Raw genomic sequence first — 10,956 nt, 5'->3', positions numbered from 1 at the left:
AGTTGCTGCTCTGCTGCTGCCTTCGGTCTCAAGGCTCCACGGGCTGTTCTGAGCCTGACGGCTTGTCCTGCTGCCCCAGGAGTGCTGGAGCAGCCGCCTTGAGAGGGCCTTTGACAGCAGCAGGACGCCACGTGCCTCAGGACTGAGGCACCTTGTGGGCGATGCCCTGCTGGCTGAACGCTTGAAGGTCCAACCAGAAGGACCGGGACCTTTCTCTCACACTAGTCCAGGTTTCTCCCTTTCCTAGGTGCTTTCCCCTGGGCCTTTGCACACTGTTCCGTTCTGTCTTTCTGGTGCACACCGCCCAAGGTCATGTCCAGCTTAGAAACTGGGCGAGGGAGCTGGAAGGGAGGCCCACCTGGGTTCCGCAAGGGGGGTGTGGCATGGCTCAGCTGTGGGGGAGCCGCTCTATTGGGCACCACTTGTCTGGGCTTTTCCCTCGCCTTTGGTGTGATCCCCTCCCTTATTAATTACCGCTGTTACTGAACTCCACTTGGCTTTTCACTAGAAACCCTTATAAAGGTTTTGGGGTTGAGTTTTTTAAAACTAAATTGTTAGTAATAAACTTATCTATGTTTCCCTTATAATTATTAAACTTAACTAAAGTTCTAATGAAAGCTATTATGAACCTAGGGTGGCGGGGAAGGGAAGGGAAGGGGCTTGAGGGGGTGGCTGCTGGGGCTTCATTTTCGGCTGGGATTAAAGCAGGACAGGGGACGTGGGGAGCTGGGAGCTAACGTTATCTACCTTACTGTTTAGAGTTTTATAAAACTAAATTCTTATTAAAATGATCTATCTTAAACTAGTTATTACTATTACTATGACTATTATTATGCCTAGGAACTAAACTTACTCTTAAACTTACTCCTAAACCTATTGTTGGGGGTAGTCTTAAAGTTAACTTTCTGCCAAGTTGGAGTTGGGATTCTTGCCCCCATTCCACCAGGGTGGCAGGGAACGGAAGGCAGTTGAGGGAGTGGCTGCTGGTGCTCCATTTGCAGCTGGGCTTAAGGCAGAGCAGGGCACATGGGGAGTTGGGAGTAGACAGAGCCAGGAGTGCTGCTCTTCAGTCCAGTCAGCACAAGGGTCTGTTGTGCCGTGCCGACTGGGTGCGCTCCCAAGTCGCCGCGCAGCCCCGGCCCAAAGCAGCCCCCGGGAAAGCTGCGCCTGCCTATTCCAGGAGCAGGAAGGTGCCCGGGCGGCCCTGCTGCAGTGCCAAGAGCAGCACAGCGCAGAGCTGCACCTGGCCGGGGCCGGTCAGCAGGAGCCTGCAGGAGCGGGAGGAGGGCAGCAGCCGGAGCTGCCAGTCGTGCCACTGAGGCAAACGCTCCCAGGCCGATTCCACCAGTCTGGGCAGCCAGCCGGCGACCTTCTGCACCTCCAAGTGGGAGTCTGTGCAGAGGGTGCGCACGAGGGGCGAGTGCTGATGGCTGTAGGTGGGGGGGACAAAGCAGAAGATGTTCCCCGCCGTCCTGGAACACGAGCACTCCAGCAGCACACGGATGGAGTGTGGCACGTCCATGGCCTCGGGCAGCTGCAGCCGGAAAGAGTGCCAGGGGGGTGGCCTGAGGAAGAGCACCAGCTGGTAGACGGTGCAGTCCCCCAGCTCACGCCAGGACTCCATGCAGGTGCCCTGCTGCCCAGTGGCCAGGTGCAGCTCTGGCATGAAGGTGTTCTGGGACAGCACTTGGCACACCTCCAGGAGGTCCCGCAGCAGCTTCTTCAGGGTCCGGCCCATGAAGGGCAGGTCCTGCAGCGGTGACAGGCTGAGCGCTGCAAAAGGCCCGCCAGCAGCGGCTGCTGCGCTGAGCTCTTCTTGCTCACGGCGCCGGCGAGAGGCCTCCTCCCTTTGCCAGGCCAGCCAGCCCAGCCCAGCTGCTGCAGCCAGCCAGAAGAGCCAGTGCTGCAAGATCCAAAGGAGTGGAACATCGTCCAGGGCCCTCCTCCACTCGACTTCCTCCCACAGCTCCGTCATCTTCTGCTCCACAAAAAGCGCACGCTCGGTCATCCGCCGCGCGCTGACCGCATCGCTCTGGGGATCCTGTGTCGTCTTGGGCAGGATGGCCAGCACAGCCAGGAGGAGCAGAGTTGCTGAATCCATGGCCTGCAGGAGATGAGAGACAAGTTTCCCCAGCGGCCCTGGCTGGGCTGTGCCCCGGCAAAAGGCAAGAGACAGCCGAGCAGAGTCTCCCCAGGCCCCATCCCCGCCACACCACAGCGTCCCGTGGAGCCGGGGGCAGCCGGCCCATCCCCAAAGGCTCTTTGGGCACTTGCCAACACAGAGAGCCCTGAGCACCTGTGTGCCAGGCCCCCGGGGCACAACTCGGCCCTGCCGGGAGGGACTCAGCTTTGGCTCAGGGTTACAACCCCCCCGGGCATCTCCCCCCTCCCCCATCCATCCCAGCCTTCCCCCTGCATCTGCACTCACTGATCGCCCAAGTCCAACTGCCCTGGGGCTGCCTGCTGTGCTCCTTAGGGACAGCTCCCATTGTGCCCTGTCCGCTGTGATGTCACAGCCACCAGAGACACATCAGCCGGCCCACAAGCCCCGCCCTTCATCCCCACCCCCCTGCTCAGGGCCTTCTGGGCATCCTCTCTAACACTCAGTGCCAACTCCTCCTCGGGAGATGCCGGGGGGTCTCTTGGCCAAACGGACAAAGCCCCAGAGCCACCACAGAGAGCCCCGAGCCCCCCCGAGACGGCCCCACTGGCACAACTGCGCCTGGCCCCACGGGGCTTCCGTCTCTTGCTTTGGCTTACAAAGTCCCCTGGCCATTTGCCCCTTCCCCCATCCAGCCCAGCCCAGCCCAGCTGTGGAAGTGAGGCAGGAGCTGCAACCATCACAGACCAAAGATTTCCCTGGCTGGCAGAATCTGAAGGGGCCTGTGAGTTGCAAAGGAGCCTTGAGATGGCGCTAAGCTTGGCTTAGCTTGAGCCTGGTCTTCTGGTGGCTAAAGTCTGGCGTGTGCCTCGGCAATAGCAAATAAACCTCGCCAATGGGCAGAGACTCGGACTTGCCTGTTCTCTTTATTCCTAAGGCCGAGCGGCCTTGCAGAAGGAAAGGCTTTGCGTAAGACAGAAGACAGTGCCTCAGGGATACTGTGGGCTGTGGAGATGGGAGGTGCAGCTCTAGCTTGAGCTCCCAGGCGGAAGTTTACCTGTCCCCTCGAGAGCTCACTTGCAGACCCTGAAAGTCCTGACGGGACAGAGCAGGCCTACAGCAGGCCTTCCTCTGCTCCACCTGGTTGGCTTTGAATTGCTCCGGCCGGGTGGACGGTAGAGCTCCTAGACAAACGTCATGGCTTTCCCAGGCCTGCCACAGAGGTGGGCTTAGGAGAAGTTTCTAGTTTTGCTGATTGGTTTTGCTCAGAAAGAACGAGCTCCCACAGAGAGACAGGGGCGAGAGACTCTGCATGGATCAGCCCGGCGAGAGCAATCTTGCCAGCGCCTCCAGACAGACACGGGAGCTTGCGGAGAGAGGCTGTGACCCGAGTCCGGTTGGGGACTGTGCGGCTCCAAGGTCCTCTGCAGATACCAAAGCTTTGGCAACAGACTCCAAGTCCCTTGAATTTGACAGAGCTGGGATGCTTCCCTCTGAGCAGCCGGGGCACAGCATCTAAGGCAGCAAGCGGGTGGGGCAGTGGCTGCTGCCACTGTCCGGGTGGACTGGCTCCCTGGGCACCGCGCATGCTTTTGCTGTGGCTTGTGCGCCGCGAGCAGAGTCAGGAAGGCAGAGGAGATGAAAGCTCCCTCTGCTCTCCCCAGGCTGTGTGTGAAGCCAGTGCTGCAGCTGGGTGGGAACAACGGGCACAGCGGAACAGTGGGCGCAGAGGAGCCCATCCTGTGGGTGCCCCGTGCGTGTTTGGAGGACTTGTGCTGCACTCTCTGCCAAGATGGGCTTCTCGAGTTACTGCCTTTCAGGTGTCTTCCACCACCCCCAAGGCCTTCTCCAAGAGGGAAAGCGCTGGACGTGGGCTTTGGGTTTCGGCCTTGCGCTCCGAGTGACATCCGGTTGCACCAGAGCGGTTTGTCCCTCACCAGGGCGGGTGGGCAATCCCTGCCTCCCAAGCTATGCGGGCCGGGGAGATCCTTGTAGAATTACCACGCAAATAGTCGTGTGTGATCGTCTCTTTCTTTTATTTCTGCTCTGGGTGCAGTAGATCCCGAGCAGCTGCGCCGTGTCTGCACCTGAGAACGTTCCCCGTGCAGTTGCTGCTCTGCTGCTGCCTTCGGTCTCAAGGCTCCACGGGCTGTTCTGAGCCTGACGGCTTGTCCTGCTGCCCCAGGAGTGCTGGAGCAGCCGCCTTGAGAGGGCCTTTGACAGCAGCAGGACGCCACGTGCCTCAGGACCGAGGCACCTTGTGGGCGATGCCCTGCTGGCTGAACGCTTGAAGGTCCAGCCAGAAGGACCGGGACCTTTCTCTCACACTAGTCCAGGTTCCTCCCTTTCCTAGGTGCTTTCCCCTGGGCCTTTGCACATTGTTCCGTTCTGTCTTTCTGGTGCACACCGCCCAAGGTCATGTCCAGCTTAGAAACTGGGCGAGGGAGCTGGAAGGGGGGCCCACCTGGGTTCCGCAAGGGGGGTGTGGCATGGCTCAGCTGTGGGGGAGCCGCTCTATTGGGCACCACTTGTCTGGGCTTTTCCCTCGCCTTTGGTGTGATCCCCTCCCTTATTAATTACCGCTGTTACTGAACTCCACTTGGCTTTTCACTAGAAACCCTTATAAAGGTTTTGGGGTTGAGTTTTTTAAAACTAAATTGTTAGTAATAAACTTATCTATGTTTCCCTTATAATTATTAAACTTAACTAAAGTTCTAATGAAAGCTATTATGAACCTAGGGTGGTGGGGAAGGGAAGGGAAGGGAAGGGAAGGGAAGGGGCTTGAGGGGGTGGCTGCTGGGGCTTCATTTCCGGCTGGGATTAAAGCAGGACAGGGGACGTGGGGAGCTGGGAGCTAACGTTATCTACCTTACTGTTTAGAGTTTTGTAAAACTAAATTCTTATTAAAATGATCTATCTTAAACTAGTTATTACTATTATTACTATTACTATGACTATTATTATGCCTAGGAACTAAACTTACTCTTAAACTTACTCCTAAACCTATTGTTGGGGGTAGTCTTAAAGTTAACTTTCTGCCAAGTTGGAGTTGGGATTCTTGCCCCCATTCCACCAGGGTGGCAGGGAACGGAAGGCAGTTGAGGGAGTGGCTGCTGGTGCTCCATTTGCAGCTGGGCTTAAGGCAGAGCAGGGCACATGGGGAGTTGGGAGTAGACAGAGCCAGGAGTGCTGCTCTTCAGTCCAGTCAGCACAAGGGTCTGTTGTGCCGTGCCGACTGGGTGCGCTCCCAAGTCGCCGCGCAGCCCCGGCCCAAAGCAGCCCCCGGGAAAGCTGCGCCTGCCTATTCCAGGAGCAGGAAGGTGCCCGGGCGGCCCTGCTGCAGTGCCAAGAGCAGCACAGCGCAGAGCCGCACCTGGCCGGGGCCGGTCAGCCGGAGCCTGCAGGAGCGGGAGGAGGGCAGCAGCCGGAGCTGCCAGTCGTGCCACTGAGGCAAACGCTCCCAGGCCGATTCCACCAGTCTGGGCAGCCAGCCGGCGACCTTCTGCACCTCCAAGTGGGAGTCTGTGCAGAGGGTGCGCACGAGGGGCGAGTGCTGGTGGTTGTAGGTGGGGTGGACAAAGCAGAAGATGTTCCCCGCCGTCCTGGAACACGAGCACTCCAGCAGCACACGGATGGAGTGTGGCACGTCCATGGCGTCGGGCAGCTGCAGCCGGAAAGAGTGCCAGGGGGGTGGCCTGAGGAAGAGCAGCAGCTGGTAGACGGTGCAGTCCCCCAGCTCATGCCAGGACTCGATGCAGGTGCCCTGCTGCCCAGTGGCCAGGTGCAGCTCTGGCATGAAGGTGTTCTGGGAGAGCACCTGGCACACCTCCAGGAGGTCCCGCAGCAGCTTCTTCAGGGTCCGGCCCATGAAGGGCAGGTCCTGCAGCGGTGACAGGCTGAGCGCTGCAAAAGGCCCGCCAGCAGCGGCTGCTGCGCTGAGCTCTTCTTGCTCACGGCGCCGGCGAGAGGCCTCCTCCCTTTGCCAGGCCAGCCAGCCCAGCCCAGCTGCTGCAGCCAGCCAGAAGAGCCAGTGCTGCAAGATCCAAAGGAGTGGAACATCGTCCAGGGCCCTCCTCCACTCGACTTCCTCCCACAGCTCCGTCATCTTCTGCTCCACAAAAAGCGCACGCTCGGTCATCCGCCGCGCGCTGACCGCATCGCTCTGGGGATCCTGTGTCGTCTTGGGCAGGATGGCCAGCACAGCCAGGAGGAGCAGAGTTGCTGAATCCATGGCCTGCAGGAGATGAGAGACAAGTTTCCCCAGCGGCCCTGGCTGGGCTGTGCCCCGGCAAAAGGCAAGAGACAGCCGAGCAGAGTCTCCCCAGGCCCCATCCCCGCCACACCACAGCGTCCCGTGGAGCCGGGGGCAGCCGGCCCATCCCCAAAGGCTCTTTGGGCACTTGCCAACACAGAGAGCCCTGAGCACCTGTGTGCCAGGCCCCCGGGGCACAACTCGGCCCTGCCGGGAGGGACTCAGCTTTGGCTCAGGGTTACACCCCCCCCTGGGCATCTCCCCCCTCCCCCATCCATCCCAGCCTTCCCCCTGCATCTGCACTCACTGATCGCCCAAGTCCAACTGCCCTGGGGCTGCCTGCTGTGCTCCTTAGGGACAGCTCCCATTGTGACCTGTCCGCTGTGATGTCACAGCCACCAGAGACACATCAGCCGGCCCACAAGCCCCGCCCTTCATCCCCACCCCCCTGCTCAGGGCCTTCTGGGCATCCTCTCTAACACTCAGTGCCAACTCCTCCTCGGGAGATCCCGGGGGGTCTCTTGGCCAAACGGACAAAGCCCCAGAGCCACCACAGAGAGCCCCGAGCCCCCCCGAGACGGCCCCACTGGCACAACTGCACCTGGCCCCACGGGGCTTCCGTCTCTTGCTTTGGCTTACAAAGTCCCCTGGCCATTTGCCCCTTCCCCCATCCAGCCCAGCCCAGCCCAGCTGTGGAAGTGAGGCAGGAGCTGCAACCATCACAGACCAAAGATTTCCCTGGCTGGCAGAATCTGAAGGGGCCTGTGAGTTGCAAAGGAGCCTTGAGATGGCGCTAAGCTTGGCTTAGCTTGAGCCTGGTCTTCTGGTGGCTAAAGTCTGGCGTGTGCCTCGGCAATAGCAAATAAACCTCGCCAATGGGCAGAGACTCGGACTTGCCTGTTCTCTTTATTCCTAAGGCCGAGCGGCCTTGCAGAAGGAAAGGCTTTGCGTAAGACAGAAGACAGTGCCTCAGGGATACTGTGGGCTGTGGAGATGGGAGGTGCAGCTCTAGCTTGAGCTCCCAGGCGGAAGTTTACCTGTCACCTCGAGAGCTCACTTGCAGACCCTGAAAGTCCTGACGGGACAGAGCAGGCCTACAGCAGGTCTTCCTCTGCTCCACCTGGTTGGCTTTGAATTGCTCCGGCCAGGTGGACGGTAGAGCTCCTAGACAAACGTCATGGCTTTCCCAGGCCTGCCACAGAGGTGGGCTTAGGAGAAGTTTCTAGTTTTGCTGATTGGTTTTGCTCAGAAAGAACGAGCTCCCACAGAGAGACAGGGGCAAGAGACTCTGCATGGATCAGCCCGGCGAGAGCAATCTTGCCAGCGCCTCCAGACAGACACGGGAGCTTGCGGAGAGAGGCTGTGACCCGAGTCCGGTTGGGGACTGTGCGGCTCCAAGGTCCTCTGCAGATACCAAAGCTTTGGCAACAGACTCCAAGTCCCTTGAATTTGACAGAGCTGGGATGCTTCCCTCTGAGCAGCCGGGGCACAGCATCTAAGGCAGCAAGCGGGTGGGGCAGTGGCTGCTGCCACTGTCCGGGTGGACTGGCTCCCTGGGCACCGCGCATGCTTTTGCTGTGGCTTGTGCGCCGCGAGCAGAGTCAGGAAGGCAGAGGAGATGAAAGCTCCCTCTGCTCTCCCCAGGCTGTGTGTGAAGCCAGTGCTGCAGCTGGGTGGGAACAACGGGCGCAGCGGAACAGTGGGCGCAGAGGAGCCCATCCTGTGGGTGCCCCGTGCGTGTTTGGAGGACTTGTGCTGCACTCTCTGCCAAGATGGGCTTCTCGAGTTGCTGCCTTTCAGGTGTCTTCCACCACCCCCAAGGCCTTCTCCAAGAGGGAAAGCGCTGGACGTGGGCTTTGGGTTTCGGCCTTGCGCTCCGAGTGACATCCGGCCGCACCAGAGCGGTTTGTCCCTCACCAGGGCGGGTGGGCAATCCCTGCCTCCCAAGCTATGCGGGCCGGGGAGATCCTTGTAGAATTACCACGCAAATAGTCGTGTGTGATCGTCTCTTTCTTTTATTTCTGCTCTGGGCGCAGTAGATCCCGAGCAGCTGCGCCGTGTCTGCACCTGAGAACGTTCCCCGTGCAGTTGCTGCTCTGCTGCTGCCTTCGGTCTCAAGGCTCCACGGGCTGTTCTGAGCCTGACGGCTTGTCCTGCTGCCCCAGGAGTGCTGGAGCAGCCGCCTTGAGAGGGCCTTTGACAGCAGCAGGACGCCACGTGCCTCAGGACTGAGGCACCTTGTGGGCGATGCCCTGCTGGCTGAACGCTTGAAGGTCCAGCCAGAAGGACCGGGACCTTTCTCTCACACTAGTCCAGGTTCCTCCCTTTCCTAGGTGCTTTCCCCTGGGCCTTTGCACACTGTTCCGTTCTGTCTTTCTGGTGCACACCGCCCAAGGTCATGTCCAGCTTAGAAACTGGGCGAGGGAGCTGGAAGGGGGGCCCACCTGGGTTCCGCAAGGGGGGTGTGGCATGGCTCAGCTGTGGGGGAGCCGCTCTATTGGGCACCACTTGTCTGGGCTTTTCCCTCGCCTTTGGTGTGATCCCCTCCCTTATTAATTACCGCTGTTACTGAACTCCACTTGGCTTTTCACTAGAAACCCTTATAAAGGTTTTGGGGTTGAGTTTTTTAAAACTAAATTGTTAGTAATAAACTTATCTATGTTTCCCTTATAATTATTAAACTTAACTAAAGTTCTAATGAAAGCTATTATGAACCTAGGGTGGCGGGGAAGGGAAGGGAAGGGGCTTGAGGGGGTGGCTGCTGGGGCTTCATTTCCGGCTGGGATTAAAGCAGGACAGGGGACGTGGGGAGCTGGGAGCTAACGTTATCTACCTTACTGTTTAGAGTTTTATAAAACTAAATTCTTATTAAAATGATCTATCTTAAACTAGTTATTACTATTATTACTATTACTATGACTATTATTATGCCTAGGAACTAAACTTACTCTTAAACTTACTCCTAAACCTATTGTTGGGGGTAGTCTTAAAGTTAACTTTCTGCCAAGTTGGAGTTGGGATTCTTGCCCCCATTCCACCAGGGTGGCAGGGAACGGAAGGCAGTTGAGGGAGTGGCTGCTGGTGCTCCATTTGCAGCTGGGCTTAAGGCAGAGCAGGGCACATGGGGAGTTGGGAGTAGACAGAGCCAGGAGTGCTGCTCTTCAGTCCAGTCAGCACAAGGGTCTGTTGTGCCGTGCCGACTGGGTGCGCTCCCAAGTCGCCGCGCAGCCCCGGCCCAAAGCAGCCCCCGGGAAAGCTGCGCCTGCCTATTCCAGGAGCAGGAAGGTGCCCGGGCGGCCCTGCTGCAGTGCCAAGAGCAGCACAGCGCAGAGCCGCACCTGGCCGGGGCCGGTCAGCAGGAGCCTGCAGGAGCGGGAGGAGGGCAGCAGCCGGAGCTGCCAGTCGTGCCACTGAGGCAAACGCTCCCAGGCCGATTCCACCAGTCTGGGCAGCCAGCCGGCGACCTTCTGCACCTCCAAGTGGGAGTCTGTGCAGAGGGTGCGCACGAGGGGCGAGTGCTGGTGGTTGTAGGTGGGGTGGACAAAGCAGAAGATGTTCCCCGCCGTCCTGGAACACGAGCACTCCAGCAGCACACGGATGGAGTGTGGCACGTCCATGGCGTCGGGCAGCTGCAGCCGGAAAGAGTGCCAGGGGGGTGGCCTGAGGAAGAGCAGCAGCTGGTAGACGGTGCAGTCCCCCAGCTCATGCCAGGACTCGATGCAGGTGCCCTGCTGCCCAGTGGCCAGGTGCAGCTCTGGCATGAAGGTGTTCTGGGAGAGCACCTGGCACACCTCCAGGAGGTCCCGCAGCAGCTTCTTCAGGGTCCGGCCCATGAAGGGCAGGTCCTGCAGCGGTGACAGGCTGAGCGCTGCAAAAGGCCCGCCAGCAGCGGCTGCTGCGCTGAGCTCTTCTTGCTCACGGCGCCGGCGAGAGGCCTCCTCCCTTTGCCAGGCCAGCCAGCCCAGCCCAGCTGCTGCAGCCAGCCAGAAGAGCCAGTGCTGCAAGATCCAAAGGAGTGGAACATCGTCCAGGGCCCTCCTCCACTCGACTTCCTCCCACAGCTCCGTCATCTTCTGCTCCACAAAAAGCGCACGCTCGGTCATCCGCCGCGCGCTGACCGCATCGCTCTGGGGATCCTGTGTCGTCTTGGGCAGGATGGCCAGCACAGCCAGGAGGAGCAGAGTTGCTGAATCCATGGCCTGCAGGAGATGAGAGACAAGTTTCTCCAGCGGCTCGGGGTGGGAGGGAGCACGGGGATCAAGGCTTGAAGGGAACGCAGCCCCTGGCTGCAGACGGCACAGGGCCCACCCTGCCCCAGCTGGGACCCTCCTTGCCAGGCCCTGGCTGGGCTGTGCCCCGGCAAAAGGCAAGAGACAGCCGAGCAGAGTCTCCCCAGGCCCCATCCCCGCCACACCACAGGGTCCCGTGGAGCCGGGGGCAGCCGGCCCATCCCCAAAGGCTCTTTGGGCACTTGCCAACACAGAGAGCCCTGAGCACCTGTGTGCCAGGCCCCAGGGGCACAACTCGGCCCTGCCGGGAGGGACTCAGCTTTGGCTCAGGGTTACAACCACCCCCCCTGGGCATCTTCCCCCTCCCCCATCCA

The 10,956-nt window shown here is 59.7% G+C and overlaps 1 protein-coding gene across 1 annotated transcript; it reads right to left on the bottom strand.

The window, feature by feature from the left end:
• Positions 1-4,777: 4,777 nt before the first annotated feature.
• On the bottom strand, positions 4,778-10,645 carry LOC120323879 (inositol 1,4,5-trisphosphate receptor-interacting protein-like 1). The gene is made up of 2 exons (XM_039384604.1): positions 9,069-10,645; positions 4,778-4,836 (listed from the first exon to the last, which is right to left on the bottom strand). The coding sequence occupies exon 1, from the start codon at positions 10,547-10,549 to the stop codon at positions 9,620-9,622; it is 930 nt and encodes a 309-aa protein (XP_039240538.1). The 5' UTR covers positions 10,550-10,645; the 3' UTR covers positions 4,778-4,836; positions 9,069-9,619.
• Between the last annotated feature and the right edge of the window lie 311 nt (positions 10,646-10,956).

The sequence above is a fragment of the Pipra filicauda genome, unplaced genomic scaffold, assembly GCF_003945595.2.
Source record: "Pipra filicauda isolate LSUMZ 115617 unplaced genomic scaffold, ASM394559v2 scaffold363_size724302_pilon, whole genome shotgun sequence".
Lineage (NCBI taxonomy): Eukaryota > Metazoa > Chordata > Aves > Passeriformes > Pipridae > Pipra > Pipra filicauda.
The sequence above is the reverse complement of the archived record's forward strand: the minus strand, read 5'-3'. Positions and strand labels throughout refer to the sequence as shown.